Below are 17087 nucleotides of genomic sequence, written 5' to 3' on the forward strand. Positions count from 1 at the left end.
TTGTGCATAGTGATAGTGTGCAAATGCTAACATGCTATCACATGGTGAAAATGCAAGCATCAGACCTGCTAAATATCAGTACTTTAATATTGCATTTAGCTCAAAGCAAAGCATTGTTGTGTCTATGCAAAGCCTCACAGAGCTGCTAGCATGACTGTAGACTCTAACAAAGTTATTACCTCACAAACCATAGCAGTGTTTCTCTTGTCAATTTTGCTTTCTGTCTGCATGTGACTTTATCATCAAGGAGATCTTGATGAAATAGAGAAAGTCATAAAAATAACTATATCATTATAAATTGTTATGCTGAAACTGAACTTTACTATACTGTACATTAACATAATTAGAAGCCTAACTCCTTAAGACTCCCTCACTTGTTTGATATACAGCAGCCTAAAATATTCAATATTGATAGCCAGACTGTCTTCATCCAACTCTAACTCCGATTCTTTCTCTGTTTTCTTTTTCTTTTCTGTCTTCATAGAAATCCTCTCTCATGCTTAAACATGCACAAACAGGTGAACATAATGTGAAGAAGTTAAACTGTGTGTCTGGGTATCTATTGTATATGATAGGCTTGAATTAAAAACTACCAGTGACCCTTATCTTGTATTAAAAACTCAAGTGAAGCTCATATCAGTACTAACAATCTACACAAAGTATGAAAACACCAAGAAATTGTTCCTCAGTTCACACAAAACAACCAAAAACATGAATTCATTTTGAAAAAAAAACTTTTACTTGAAATATCAATATTTTCTCAGAAAGTATAAATAATGATTTATGATTGATTTCAATTTTATACAAAAATAATACATTAAGAGGAAAAAAAAAATCATGTCCTGTCACACAAGTATGAGTGCCCTCTGATCAGATGGCAGTAGATGTAGTTATAACAGTCACAAACCAACCAACATAATAATAACAATGTAATGACCTAATATTGAACAGGAGACTGGATCTGCCACACCTGCAGTATGATATGCACTGTTTCTGCTTCCATTTCAGATCAAAAGTACCTTTTTGTCCGGTTATAGTGAAAGGAAAACTTAAATTGGTTCCCATCTCACACTTTCCCACCATTGACCAGCTGCTCTGGGACTGTGAGTGTCTAATACTGTCAGTGTGGGTGTCTGTACCCTCAGCGACTTCTCCTCTCCCCAGCGCTCATGTCTTTTTTGGATTCCTGTTTGATTAGAGTTGCCGCTGTGACAACATTGCCCTCTTTCATGTCAAAATACCAGACTATGATGACTGTTTTGTTTCTGGATACTTGTCAATATTTTCATTCTACCCCGGGGGGTCCTGCTCCGTGATTTACAGTATGATGAGGAGTATTATTAACAATGTTTGTCCTATTTTGTATCTCTTCACATTGCGGCAGGAAGTGGGAGAGGGAAGGGAGGGTGAGTCCCATTCCTGAAATTCACCTGAACCCATGTGCAAACAACAGCCAGAGGTTTCCATGGAGGCGCAGGGCCACGTTTAAAGTGTGTGAGTCATCCCCCCCCCCTTTAAGGCAAGACCTGGTTTATAGATATAGTAGGCTAGCTTTTGAGACGTGCTGACAAATACGAGCTGTACCTATACTCAACTACATTCAAACTCTTATCCTTTGGTGCTTTTGTCACACATCTTTCTGCTTTTGTGTCATCTTACAGGCAGCTTAACAAAAGCAGCTACAGTTTATAATAATTGTTGGTGCCTTCACTGATGGTGCATATTCATTTCTAGTGTCACGTGTGTGGAGTTCTGTGCAGAATCCAGTTATACAAAGCATTGCATACACTTACAAGACGCATTGCATAGTCCTTTCAAGATTGTCAAAGTCTTTTCAATCACAGTATACACATTGAACAACTCGAAATGACGAATCCCCCCCCCCCCCCTCAAGCGAGAAAATCTGCACTAACAACACTAGCGCAGTAAACTGAGTGTGAGAGAATAACATGGAAGACTCCTTTTAAAGCCCAGTAAGAATGTCAAATCGCTAATGCATGTACAAGATCAATACAATGTTATTGTGATTGTCACACAGTTCAAGGCGATACACTTTAAAGTCCTGTAAGCGGGAGCATGATTCGTGTAGCCGTTAAAGGCATCCAGGAAGTTGGTTTGAAGGAACCGCCTTCACCGAGTCGGTCAGCCTTCTCAGAGGCGGATCACTGTCTCTGTTGGTGTCAGTGTATCTTCATATTTCCACCTTAAATCACAGTATAATATAAGCTGTCCCCAAAGCCTTCATTCAGGTCCATGCCATGTAGTTCAAGAGCGGTTTTTGGTGCTCGGTGTTTGTTCCTTTGTAATGTCACAGAAGGGATGACTGGCTCTTACAATTTTTGAAAAGGGGCTTGAAAATTGAATACTGTTTTCAAAGATTAAAATCATACGTCCTTGTTGATCATTTGTGTGTGACAGAGGGGGAATCCAGTCTCCTCACTTTCAGGTGCAGTGAGTTTTTTTTTTTTTTTTTTCCTCTGTCCCATTTCTCATTTTCACCGCCTAACCCAACGTCGTCACTCTTCTCGTTTGTTGACTGACTCATCATCCAGCGCACCGTTGCCGGTTATTAAGAGTTGTCATGGTTACCGCGGTGAGAGGGTGGAAAAATGTGCTCCAGTTGCTGGGCACCAAGGAAGTCAGGTGGACGCTCTCACCAAGCTTGAAGAGGACACTGAAAAGAGAAAGCGAGAGAGAGGACGAAATGTTAGACAAAGCCGGCCTGCGTTACATAAAACAATAAATACAATCTGTCCCGTCCAGTAACACAGGTGTATATATAACGTGCATCATTTCCAAAGCTTCTCCGAGAGCGACCTGACAAATGGAACCTATGTAAATATGACACCCCTGCACCTTCATGTGCCACACCTGACCAAATAAATTCCTCATCCCTCTTCTCCTGACGCTGAAAAGCCTCGTTTCCATTGAAATGGCCTCTTTTTTTTCTCTTTTTTTTTTTTAGACTGTTTGTGGAATTTATTTTTCTCTTGCCTCTCCTGGGGTGGAGACAGCTGACCCTGGTGTGACCCTGCGGCCAGCAAACAGCCTCACCTGATAAAGCTGACCTGCAGCTAAGACCTGAGTCATTAGAAGCCGGGCTGTGAGCAAGGGTGAGTTTTAAACAGTCTCAGGTACAATGGAGGGTTCTTGGTAAACAATGAGTGTTATAAAGCCTGAGCATGCTGGTCATGTCATGAGAAGAAGGCTGCCTCGTCCAAATAATGTCCTGATAAGAAAATACCTGGGAGAGTCTGCTCACTAATTGCTCTCTAAATAAATGGGTTTGTGAAATGCCACAGGGTTGTGTATAGCCAGAGCTGGAAAGTAAGTACTTGTTATTAACTTTAGTATTTCCATTTTATGTTACTCTATAAATCTACTTCACTACATTTAAAAGGGAAATATTGCACTTTTTACTACATTTTTTGACAGAATCATTTACTGGTTACCATACAGATAAAGATCAAACCAGCCTAGCCCAACCTATTTGGCTTGAGACGCTTTATTTTACACAAAAAATAAAACAGTGTCTACTTGATGTCCATGGTCACGTTTCAGGTGTCTATGACTTGTTAACAGCTGCACCAAAGAGACATTTCCCCGCTAAACTTCCCAGATGGTTGTCCAGGGCTCCAATATTTCACAACAAAAAAAAATAGAAAATATTTTTAAAAATGAACACAAATTGGTGTAACAGAACTTTGATTTTTGCTTTTTTTACTCTTTCATTAATCATCTGACAACCCCTCAGATTTATCTTGTAGACTCAACCAACTACAACAGTAAAAATGCTTATTTTGCATTGATATGTCAGTCACAATTTTCTACAGCATGACTACTTTCTATATGAATTGTGGGATTTTAAATTTTAGTTGTAATTAAGCATTTTTACATTGTGGTACTGGTACTTATACTTAAGTAAAGGATCTCAGGTACAGCTTACGTCACCTCAGGTACAGCTTTTATCACAAGATATATCTCAATTGTGTTGCAAAAGTTTATTAGTTAAACTGCTGATTTTTCTCAGGCAAAAATATATCTATTTCATAGCCTCTGAGAGATTTGTGTGACTTCCTGACTACACAGACGATACGCCGTGCTCTGAGCTTTCATCCCATCAACCCATCAGTCTGTCAGTAGCAGCACGGCCGTACAAGCACTCTGCCTCAGCGTGGGAAATTGAGCGTGTGAAAGCACCGTGGACAACATTTCAGGCTAGAGCGATCACCGAGAGCAGGGAGAAGTAGGAAAGAGGAAGAGGCGTAATTACCGACTGAAAAAAAAAAGAAGAAAACAAGAGAGAGAGAGAGAGAAACCTCCACCCCCACCTGGCCCATCTCATCTCCAGCCTCACTGTAGCATGGAGGAAAGTAGAAGGACACCAGGAACTTTGATTAACAGTGGGGCTCATTTCCTGATCGCAGAGGTAACTCTCACCAGGGAGAGGAAAGTGAAAAGGAGGGCGCGTTAATCAAGGGCCGTTCAGGCTGAGGGAACAGGTGATTGATTAGACGGCTGTTTGAGAGGAAATAGGAATTCTGAGGAGTATACTATCCATATATCTGTCTTGTCTGTTACTCTGGAGTAAAATGAAAACATTTGATCTTAAACATCAGCAAAAAAAAGCTATAAAAAGTAAAACAAAGCAGTGTGCATGGCTACAACTGCTTGAAATTACTTGATTTTTGTGCAGCTATGGTGATTTTACTCATTTAAACGGTGTGACTGAACTGATAAAATTGTATTTACCCAGGAGAGACCCCCAAGTTGCACCATCTTGTTTACAGGAGCATCCTAATGTGACAGGAATTAAACAAGTCAACACACGGTCATAACACACACACTTCTTCCTGTGGCGAATCTAGTTCCTGTTGTCAGTGTGTGCTGTGATTGTGTTGATTCTCTTGATCAGAGTGAGGTGAGGATTATTTTTGTGTATCAATACACCCCTTAGGGATTATTCCACAGCGGCGTTACAGCAAAAACTGCAATAATATCTCACATTTACGGCTGATTCTCATGCAAATAGAAACATAATGATTACAGACATCGAATTTTTGACATTGAATTCACAGACAGGCAGGGAAAAGGTCAGATGGTGTGTGCCTAACTGCGGCTCGTGTGATGTGATGTGCTGTGTGGGATAAAGACTGACCGTCTTGCTTGAGGACATGGAGCTGAGGGTGCTGATGCTGTTGGCGTCTGTGACCACCATGGCCGAGGGGAAACGTGACGGGTGGGAATATTGCGGGGGTTCCTGCTTGTGAGGGTACACTGCAAAATAAAAGTAAGACAGATAATTAGATTAAAAAACACATTTCAAGAAATTAAATTTCAATATCCACAGGATATGTCATGTGATGTTAAAAAAGCAACACATGACTATGTCCAAAAGATACCAAAGGAATAAGGTAGGTTAAAAAAAAATCTAATATCCGTGAGTCCAGCTTTCACTTTCACTTGCTGCTTTTAATATTAGTAGATCATTAGGGAATTTTGGTTTGGCTCCTCTCATCATGTGGGCAGAGATGTGTCCATGCATGATACCAACATTGAAGTTGGGCCAGAAAATCAAACCTTAATAGATCTGGAAATTATTCTTTTTTTTTTTTTCAAACGTCTTACGAAATACTGGTCAATTTTACTCTTTCAGGCCTCTAAAAATTATTGAAATTAAATAATTTGAGAGGGAAAAGTTACTTTTTCAAACCAATGTCACATAGACATAGCTTTGGTTTAATGGAGACATAACATGCACCTTTCCAGGTAAATATATTTATTCTGGGACTCTATTGGGATATCTTTGCATGATTTACAGTTCAAAAAACTACTTATTTATCTTATAGCCCCTCTGTTCAGCCTTTGTCTGACACAGGCCGTTTTAGCTGCTGTCCTACAATAGCAGTCGGATTTTTCTTCTTTTTCCCATTCTTTGCTCAAAATATAAACTTATCAAATACAGCCATACATGTTTGAGCCTGAATCCAATGTTATAACAGTATATCAATAACAGAGAATCACAAAAAGCAAGTTATGTCCCCTTTAAGGCTTTTAAGGTGCTTAAGCTTGGAAACCACTGATATATCTGATTAACAAAACTGACTCGAAGCCTTGCGTACAAAGAAGAAGACAATAGAGTTGTTACATACTGTGTGAGTGTGTGACAGTAGCCATGAACGGCTGCTGGCTCATGTGGCTGGGAGACTGTTGCATCAGGCTCTGCTGGTGGGGGCTGTGAAGCTGCTGAGAAAACTGCACTGGCTGCAGCGCTGCCAGGCTGCCCGCCACACTGTTGATCACTGGCACCGTCTGAGACTGCGATGTGTTTAAACCTGGAGAGACACGACCAGATCTCAGTCACTTCAGAGCAATGAAAAACCATCTCATGATAAAATCATGTCATCATGAGTCATCATTTTTTTGAATTTTCTGTGTTTAGTCATATGGAAGGATGGAGGACTTACTCTGTGCTATAGCCATGACTCCAGAAAGAGGCATGATGAGGTTCTGTGACTGCTGATGGCTGTGATGGGAACTGTGGATGTTGGTGAGTGTGCTCACAGGAGGAAGTCCACCACCTGAACCCGAAATCTGGGAAAAGATACAAAAATAAATAAATAAAATTGCAACACTGCTGTAGTATTTGTTATAACAGACTGCAATGCTCAAAGTTATGAGGGTTGGAGTATCTGCTAAGTAAATTCACTTAAATGTATGTACAGAGTGAAACAGATGTTTGCTGCTAAACAAACAACAGACATTAATGTTGACTTAGTTCTGATTCTTTTGTATAACACTGCGCTTGTGTAACTCCACTCATACACAGCACACAAGTAAATACTGATAAGGAACAAAAGGTGAAAAAAATCCTACGAAAAATGTCTACATGGAAGACTGTGCATGTGTTTGTGTTGCACATGAAGTGTAGCACATTGAGGGATGTTTGTACCTGCATGTTGGTTTATATAAATGCTTAACTGCTTATTTGAAGAAAAACAAACTGTGTTGTACGAAACAACACAACTATCTGTGCATTTACAGTAATAACTATCTGGATCAGGATCCTCCCACTCAGTTGGGCTGCGTCTATTTGACTAGGCTGCCAGCTGCCCACAGAAGAGAGACTGGGCCAGATGCACATCTGCAGATAAGAAACTGTCAGCTCTGCCCTGCTGCACACCACACTGCCTGCCCTCGCTGTGGTTATTTCACATAATGCTGCTCCAAAAAGCAAAAGAGTTACGAATTTACAGGAATGTTAGTGTACAATATGCTCATGTGAGCTGCATGAACAAGATAAGTCGTTAAAACTGAATTTGTACTGTATGTACTGTATGTTTAATTTTGGTGTGTTTTGACAGTAAATCACACTTTCTATACTGCAATAAAAGTATGTTTCACCACTTCTCAAATGCTATGGGTCTATGCACAGGTTTCCTTGTCACTGATCAAATATTGGACTAGGGCAGAGGGGAGAAACTCTGAAGTAGGAAAAAAAAACCCATCAGACATAATCAAATGTTGGCGTCATTTCTCTGGCAGAACAAGCAGCTCCACCTGTGACTCTTCTTTCAAGGCATTTAATCAATAAGAACAAAATGTTTCTTTGTCAGGTTTATTGGCCGAGCGATGAACGTGCCCTGCGTACTCTGGTGAAGGCTGAGTGTGAGTCCAGCCATGGCCTGCCACCTCGGCTCCACCCTCCAAACAGAGCAGCACAATGTGCTAATTGTTGGCTCTTGCCGGTGGGTCCATGGGAGAGGAGGTTCAGGAACCTGCTTTGTGCGTTTATGCTAAATGCAGACCTGCTCTTATCTAATCTGAGGCCATGAAGGCCCAGGTGTGTTCACTCACCATCTTGGCGTCAGGTGACAGCAGACTGTGGCTGGGGTCCAATCCTCCCGGAGACACCTGCTGAAGCACTGACTGGCTGGTCGCCATGGCATTGCTACTGTGGTGACTGATGGTTGTGGAGGAGGTGACCTCACCGGGGCCTTGGCTGTAGCGCACTGAGAGAGAGAGAGAGAGAGACGGGGAGTTAGTTTCAACTGTCTTGGCTCTCAGCCATTGTGTCCCACAACTACTACAGTTATATAGGGCAGAAAGATAGCGGCATAGGCCTCGTTCTGTGGTGAGCAGCGCCACTGTCATTCCAACCAACCAATCTCACCTGCTCTTTGACTCAGACAGGGGAGGACAGAGCAAACAAACACATTGACCCGTCCGTGCTGCTATCTGTGTAGCTCAGCCAAGGCCATTCCTTGTGTACACGCACTCACACTACAGCAAAACTCCCATCAGACTTTCCATTCAGCACACTAATGATGTTCCTAATTATGTCAATGTGAGTTTTCACCATATTTACAGTGAATGAAAACGAAGCTCTCCTTTTAGTGCCATCACTTAATCCCATGTCTAGACTACTCGTTGTCTCTCACTGGGATGCTTCGACCCTCCCCACAACCGACAATCAAATGCCTGTTTGCCGATGCAGGCACTCTCTGATACCAACAGAGTAAACATTACACAATTACGAGCAATGTCAAACACATTCTTATCCTGTGGTCTCAGCCTCACACAGACACACAGAGCGTACCTCACTCGGTGTGACAGTGCAGAGACAGACTATGTTTGCACTGAAATCTCCCATCTTCCCCGAGCCCTCCGTCCGTGACCCAGGTGTGACAGCCTAAACGCTCTACCGAAGTCGGTCAGACGTGACAGGATGCATTGATATACAATTATTTCAAGGTAAAAAAAAAATAAAAAAAGAGGGAGAGGCACTGACACTAAATGTGACCAATGGGAGGGTCATTGATTTCTTGTCACTGCTGGAAACAAGATGTGTGTTTGCAGATTTGAAAGTTTGCTTCAGGTGTCAAAGAAAACAAAACAGCAATAATTTTTGATAGAGAAAATCTTAAATAATCATCTTTCTTTGAGCTTTTGGATGATTCATGTGTATCAACTCACATATAACTAAGCATTAATAATAATCTCTTCATAAGATGCTGTGTATTTAAAGCAATAGTTCAAAATTTTGGAAAATATACTTATTTGTTTTCTTGCTGAGAGTTTAGATGACAAAATCAATGCAACTCTCATGTCTGAGAGCGAAAAACGCAAAAGGCCCTCTCTAGAGCCAGTGTTTGGTTTGTCTGTTCTGGGCTACTGTAGAAACATGGCGGTGCAATATGGTGGTCTCTGTGGAAGGGGACCTGTTACCTGTGTAGATATATAAAGGGCTCGTTCTAAGGTAACAAAAACACAACAGTTCTTATTTTCACGTGATTATACACTAATTAAAACATATGAATATTATATTCACATTCTGGCAAGTCTGTTCCGCTAGATGCCACTAAATTCTACACACTGCACCTTTAACTAAAGATACAATGATGTCTGAAGCAAAGACACAGCGCCATATTTCATTCCCTAAGTACCTGTCCTCCATTTTGTTCAGCCCGCAGACTTCATATTGTCTTCTGCAACATACTAGCAACCCCACAACACTCCACCGTGCCTTGTAAACACTGACGCAGTACAATAAAGCACTCCATTGGACTCATGACCCCCATTGCCACACAATAGAGTAGGACTCATAAAAAGGCAGTTATCTCAGAACTGGGCGACCTCTTAAAGTGTCAGAGGGAGAATAGGATGCTATTCAAGCCAGTTTTGTTTCTTTGGGTGCAGCAGTAATTCTAGCTGCAGGGAACCTTGGAGTAAGGAAGGAGGATTTCCAAGATATAAACTCAAAGACTCTTGAGTTTCTAGAAAGCTAAGTTGAGAGATTGCTTCTACCATCATTTTATTTTAAGAGTCTGTAAAAGTAAAACTTTGCTCTGACACAATGGCACAATCCACGTAGAGCCAAGGACTGCCCTTTGAGAGCAGGGGGAGGGCGAGAACTTCAGAAGGGGAGTGGTAGCAAGAGGCTTCAGCAGGTTTAAAAGGCTCTAGCTCCCTGTGTGACCCATGTAATATCAAAGCCTGCCTCCCCAACCCCAGGCAGTGCTCATTGTAGTGCCGCTGCATATGACAGACCTCCTGGGTCTCTGCAGGACGTATCCAGTCTCTTTTTTGTGGCTCTCTGGGAGACAAAGTCAGAGCAGTGGAAAGTGCAGAGCTAGGGCCATCCTTTCTGTGTGTGTGTGTAAGTGTTCCAAGCTAGCCTGAGGTGACGGAAAGCAACGCAACCCACGGACAATCCCCCCTACTACTGTATCTGATCTGGAACTTCTGAGTCTGCTAGTTTTGTAACATGCAGAAGGATGCAGCTGAGCTTACACAGCACTGGCTCAATTTCATGGAGCTTTCAGCTGCATTAGCATTATTTTAGTATAAGGAAAATCAAATGTTTCTAAATACAGTACGTTTTTATAAAAATTAATCAGCCAAGGAAGGTTGCTAAAGGCATACTATGCAGGATTTGTTGGCTGCTGTTTGTAAACACAACATTCAAAGTTGGCCCCTCCTCCCCGGCTCAACAGCACCAGAGCTAGGGAGAGAGAGAATGGCGGTGGTCGAGTGAGCTAGGGAATAAATGAAGAGAGGGAGCGACAGTAGCAAGAACAAAGCACTGAATCAGATAAGTAAAACATTATTTTCTGATTGTTTCACAGCGGTTACATTCTGAAGCACCAATAAACACAACCACACCTCCGCACACCTCCATAAAACCCTGTGGGAAGGTGCCACATTGCGAGATTTTGTGTGAATGCAGCCAAAGCGCATGTTTCATTTTGGCGGCTGTGGCCTCTCTGCGCTGCCTGTGTGTGTGTAGCTCAGCCCCACCCTCGGTCAAACAGACACAGACCTGTTCTCTTTATACATCCATGACACACACAGATAGCAGAGGAGGAAGACAGAGACGGTCACTACACCATGAGTCCTGACCTCACACCCTGTGTGCTGTTATTGGCTGGGGGCTACACACCCACTGCCCAAAGGTTTATGCCCAGAAACATCCCAAACACAGCAAAATAATAAGAAAATACAGGCAGAGGGCAGGGACTCTGCCACACACTTCTAGTGGGTCATAAATGATTGAGAGGGATTGTTTTTGCATGAGTCAATACATTTTTTTTAGGAAAATCCTACATAGTATACCTTTAATTATTTTGTTAGTAGAGATTCATGCCTCAAAGTGAAATGGCCTAAATAAAATGGATTAGTTAAGCTCAGTAAACATTATTAGTGGATGGAGAGTAGGTAAATATCTCTTAGGACAACACAAGTGTGTGCTAACAAAATATGTAATCTGCCTTAGATCAGTTTCCTTTCTGAAAGTTAAAAAAAGGCCGTAACCAAAACTGCTCGTCATTGTTTGACTGTCTATCCAATTGTGACCAACTATCCAACGAACCGTAACAGAATCAATAAAAACTCCCAAAGTAAGAGGAGTTTCTTTGATTTGACCCAGCAGTGACCTCTCTCATATGACTGAAGGTGTGGCGACGATTTAAGGAGGGGGATTACTAGCTTTCTCTATAGGCGAAGAAGGGGTCATCAGTCCTGTCTGGCCAGAAAAGAGCCAATACCCCAGTGGACAGCTCCTGCTGCTCCAAGTCTGCGCCCAGCCTCAGCAACTATACTAATACCCATAAAGGTGAGAGGGGGGGGGCTTTAAAATCAGTCCTCCTCAAGGCCCAGCAGAGATAAATGAACCTAGGTTACAGTCACTGCAGTCTTCTAATACACCACAGACAATGGGACCCCCTGCCGAAGCAGAGTATAGAGAGTAGAAGTCAGAGGAGCCCCTTATCAAAGGCCTGGGAGATGTAGTAGCAAAGGATTTTAATTGTCCATTAAGCATGCATAATACAGGCCGTGCCCTAGCAACGCAATGAGACACCCTGCTGGGATATTATTGTCAGGCCAGGGGCTGACACTGAAAAACAGCTGATGCTGTCGGCAGGATGCCAGCAGGACACCTTGTAAGCAGCCAGCTGAGGGTTTTTGGGGGAGCAAAGTGCTTTCCGCCAGCGACCCTTCCCTCCTGACGCTACAACCGTATCGCTGACCCCTCTGCCTTCGCGACCTGAGGTCAGTGCCTGGTCAGGTGTTCTGAGCAACAACAACACAAAACTCAAGCAAACAGACAATCCACAAGCAGGACCAGTTTATCCAAAGGTAAAAGAGCAAGCCAAGGCAAACAGTTTGTTTTCCCTTCAAAGCTCGCCTCGTGTTCGGACATGAGAGGACAACAATAGGCTCTGAGTGAGTCTCTCAAATCACAGTTTTATGGAGGGTGAGTGATGGCACGGAGGATAAATGCTCTGTGAAGCCTATCAGCTTTGTTTTTATGTCGTATACACCAGGTAGACTCAGTCAATACTAATTACTGTGAATGCAAACATCAGGTCGGGGTGAAATGGTCAGCGCAATAACGCACAGCATTTCCTTGTTTTGGCAACTGTCTGAGAGGAGTCATTAGCAACCTGTATGGCAGGGGGAAATGTGGAAATGACGGCGTAATGTCGAGGTGATCTGGATGTGTCTGTCCCCCCTCCCTGACCCTGGCCTGACCCTGGCCTGTCACAGGATTGCTGCCCTTTGTGTCATGCTTCTCCATGCTGACTTTGGAGTGGAGATTGCAGGTACAATGTGGATTGTTCTCAGTGTGTTTTCAAAGATCAGAATAACAATGGCATTTGCTCAGCTCACTCACTCACACTCATTGATCACTTGCCCCCTCTTTCTCTGCCACCCTGATCACATCAACTGTGCTTCTGACAGTATTTTCACACTGTGGAAAACAAAACCATGTACTTTTTTTTAACTATTATCTAACAATTCCTCTATTAATTGAAGTTAGGAAATATTTTTATGATTGTTCTGTCACTAATTATGTTGTATTTGCCAGCATAAGCGAGGCATTTGGAAAGGTAGCATATAATATATCCTATCTGTTCTCTGTGACGCTGAACTGCATGTGAAACGACGCTACCTGGCATCTTACTGGGAGGTGAAGCGCTGGTCTGGGGATGATGTGGCGAGCTGTGCGACAGCAAAGGGTTGATGCTGTGGGTTGGTGTGCTGTAGGCGTCCATGGCCAACTTCTGCCTGAAGGCTTCCTCTTTGCGCCGGTTGGCAAACCAGTTGTAGACTCGCACTTCTGTGACCAGATTAGAGCCGAGGCCCTGAGCTTTGGAGGGGGATACGCCTCTCTGGAGACACTCGGCTCTGCAGGAAACAAATTGTACAAAGTGAAAAATTTGGACTGATACTAGGACGTTTTTCTAGGAAGGTACAGGAAGGTGTCATATTTGCCCACCTGTTGCACTCTTCTACCAGAGCTTCCCTCTCCTCTTTGCTGGGGTTCTTCTGCCTTTCATAGGCCTGGTAGAGGATCTGCTGTGATGCAGGCCCCCATTTGAAACGGTTACGTCTCATTTTCTTGCACGAGGGTTCACTGCCGACCTCATCGCCGGGCTGACCCATGCTCTGACCAGTGGGGTTGAACTCTGGGAAAAAAAACGTTGGATCCTGATTGCCTTTGTCTGTCATATTGCTGCCAGAACCTTGCACTGCCTGGTTGAACTCTGAAAAATAAGAGGAGGCATATTTAATAAAACTAGAACCGCAAAATGGCAAAAACATTATTATTAACACAGGTAAGAGTGGTGTTTTCAATCTTTAAATGATAGTTTGTTGTTTCCTTTTGATGGAATATGACAAATTACAACAAAATATTGAGCATACATCTTTTCAATTAGGATTCTCAATAACAGGATTTAGGACACGTCTATTGCTGTATACAGTATGATGAGGAAATGTCCAATACAACTTGATATCCCTGCAAGTTTGAAACCCAAATAAAGCGCAGGCCAGAGCCAAGCTGTTAGAAACTCAAATATTAACTTACGTCTGAGAATTTCCCGCTGTTTCTTGACATACCAGGTGTAGAGGGCCGCTCGTTTCTGCGTTTTCATGGGCGTGCCTTTGTTGAGGTGCTGGGAGAGGTGAGACTGGTTCAGCCCTGTGATGTCCACCACCTCCCGTTGGGGAATGTTGTGCTGTTGCATGTAACCTTTGATCATGCGGGCAGCACGCCATGGATCCTCTCTAGGTTCAGATAAAACACAGGAGCAGAAAACATGACTCATTTCACCACTGAACAATGTGCACTCACAGAGGGAAAGTAGTAAAACTAGCTTTACACAGATTATATGGCTGAAAGAAAGTTTTTTATTCTACCTCATACAATCAAATGACTTACATGAGGAATGTTTCATGTGAAGGGGAGATATTTTCAGAACATACTGGTACTTTTGTTGATAGTGAAAGTTTATTCACACCCTTACAAAATCTAAAAATATGAAACCATTATGATCAAACACTCAGCCGCTCATGGACTTGATCCTTCCTTCTAGCTTCCCTGTTTTGCAAGGCCTCAAGTTTAAAGGGGTTGTAACGATAATGAGCACCCTCACAGGCAACCCGTTTATCATTGTAGCCCGCTCAATAGGCTGTAAATATTTTCAAAGGTTAGTTCAAGTGGATTCAGTGAGGTTGAGAAACTTGGACTTAGTATTTGTCTCCTAAACTCCTGATTTCAGCCTGGAAACAAGTTAGATTAGACGTGTTAAAATTTGCAGTAAACTTCTGCTACAATGAAAATGTGTAACAAATGGGTTTAAACATCATTAGATAGACTTGAAAAGATCTGTTAGTGAAAAGATCATAATCAGATTTTCTGACTGTATTTGGTTAAACTATAGAGACCACATGTGCCATAAAACAGCAATCTGTAAAATATATATTTTTTTAGGTTTGGCTCAATTAAAGAAATTTTTAAAAATGCATTTGTCATATTAAACTCAGTCATGTTTTCATTGTTAATGAAATGATAGTTTGAGGTTAGGATTACATGGCTTTTAAAATTAGAAATGTACGGTATCTCAAATAACAGTGAAGTTCAATGAAAAATTTTTTATTTTTTTTAAGGAATTACACGTTGACTTTGACTCCATATATAAAGAAAGCATTATACTGTATCTCTGGGTCCTTTTTTTTTTTTTTTTTTTTTTTTTTTTTTTTTGCAGTGACAGAATGTAAAGAAAAATCGAGATTTACTTTACCTTACAATCCGAGATTAGCAGGCCCAGACATACTGACATCCGTAATTATAGCAAATCTACCCGCGTGTGTTTGTTTTGGAGAATGTGGAGGCCTACATCTCAGTCTGCTGGTTAAGTGGGAGATGTTAGTTTATAACTTTTGACAATGAATAACCAGATCTCCATTCACTCTAATCACACGCCACTGTGTATCTTTCAGTTGATGATTTATAGAATAAAATTAATAATAACTTAACTACACGTGGGTTCGTTTGGATATTCTTCCGGTCCTGTTAGCCGACGATAGAGACTCAAATATTAGTTTTACAGTGAAGTGAGCGATTTGAGTGGAGATAATTGGAAATAAATGGATTAGTGATGTCAAATTGCCATGATGGGTTTACTGACACGTGAATAAACGGAAACGAAAGAAAACTATTTTATTTAGATTAATGAGCAAATAAGTAAATCAAACTGTATTATTATTATTATTATTATTATTATTATTATTATTATTATTATTATTATTATATAATTGCTACGCGTAAATTGTTACGCGTAGCAATAATTGCATTATTATTATAAATCTTGTTAATTTGTTATTTGTTATTTTTTATTCTAAATTCCCAGCCAGACGTTGCTTCTATTGACTTTCTCCTCATGTGGCCCCTTTGCCGGATTTTTTATCGTTGAGAGGTGGAGTAAAGTTAATAATAAATAAGTTCAGCTGATATTTTCCAAAGGTAAAGAAATAATAATCCATGTGGATAATTAGTAACCAGAATGTGAAAACGAAGCCGTGGCGGGTTATTTTAAAATTGTAAACAAAGAAGGGGAAGCTCTTAAGGGAAATTAAGGCCTATTTTTTGTTTATTCAAAATTAGCCTCGCTTTCTAACCTTTTAAAGTAGAGTGTAGAGTCCGCTACAATTCAATAAGACAACCCTTAGATTTATAGACGCTAATTTTCACTTTCTCGTTTCACGTTCATATTGCGGAGATATTAGTGAATTCGTACTTTTTTAAAAAGAGTCAAACATAGCAAAAAAAACTCACGCCAACATGCGATCCACCTCCGCCCTCTGCTCGACGGCCTCCTCCGTGTTGAGCGACTGGAGCTCCCTCAGGATCGGCGGCGTGTCGTAGTCGTCCCCGTCCTCGGAGCCCTCGTCCCCGGACAGCTTGCCCTTGCTGTGGCCGTTGGTGAGCGTGTGGAAGATGGGCTTCGTGTCCTGGTCCCCTGCGTTCATCTTTCCGCTCTGAGGAGCAGCGGGAGACATGGGCAGGTTCTCCAATTTTACTCCAAAGCCGGGCGGGCTCGGGTCCATATCATCCAGGGCCTGGATCAGAACATCTTTGGTAACTCCTGAGTCCAGCAGGGCGCTGAGGAGCTCCTGCTGCAGGGATGTCAGCTTGGATACCATTTTAGAGAACATTAAAAACACAACATAGGCCTGCTGTGTGTGCGCGATGGGGCAAAGAAAAAGGTGGGGATAGAAGGAGATAAGAATAAGAATAATAAAGTAAAAGTTCCTTCCTTCCTCTCTGGTCCAGTGTTGTGGGGAGTTTACCGCTGCTGACACCTGCTCCGAGAAACTGCTTCACTTCCCTGTTGAGGGGAGGATGGAGCTACTTTGCCATGATGCTTTCCCAGTGCGGGGGAATATAAAACATGGTAATGAGTGGGCAGGCTGATGGGAACCTTATGTAAATCCGCAGAATACGGCCCTCTCTGGGCCGAGGTAGACATGTGTTTACACTGCAGCACTGCTGCTTTTATTGGCTCCCCTTATCAGCAAAACTTTAATGGACTTTGGACCCTGTTGTATATGCCATAAAGACTTTTAAGAAAGGCGAGCTGAACATATCCACATCGCTGGATCAAATCTCCCAGCAATGGCTTTATTCTCTTTAGGTTATTCTCCTCTTTGTGTTTTTTTTTCATGTTTATTTTATTTATTCATGAGTGGGTTTTTTTTGTATAATCTATACCTACTTATAGAGTGACTAAATGTAGCCC

General features: G+C 42.0%; 1 protein-coding gene across 2 annotated transcripts; it reads right to left on the reverse strand.

Annotated features, from left to right (window-relative positions):
- Positions 1-716: 716 nt before the first annotated feature.
- Positions 717-16819, reverse strand: hnf1ba (HNF1 homeobox Ba). Of its 2 annotated transcripts, none has more exons than XM_044355190.1 (10): positions 16124-16819; positions 13874-14073; positions 13283-13550; positions 12968-13191; positions 7858-8012; positions 6468-6594; positions 6153-6335; positions 5159-5277; positions 4753-4797; positions 717-2674 (listed from the first exon to the last, which is right to left on the reverse strand). In XM_044355190.1, the coding sequence occupies exons 1-10, from the start codon at positions 16501-16503 to the stop codon at positions 2654-2656; spliced, it is 1722 nt and encodes a 573-aa protein (XP_044211125.1). In that variant the 5' UTR covers positions 16504-16819; the 3' UTR covers positions 717-2653. The 2 variants fall into 2 exon arrangements, with proteins under 2 accessions (XP_044211125.1, XP_044211124.1); XM_044355189.1 differs by having other exon boundaries at positions 12956-13191.
- Between the last annotated feature and the right edge of the window lie 268 nt (positions 16820-17087).

This window comes from Thunnus albacares, chromosome 6 (genome assembly GCF_914725855.1).
Source record: "Thunnus albacares chromosome 6, fThuAlb1.1, whole genome shotgun sequence".
Lineage (NCBI taxonomy): Eukaryota > Metazoa > Chordata > Actinopteri > Scombriformes > Scombridae > Thunnus > Thunnus albacares.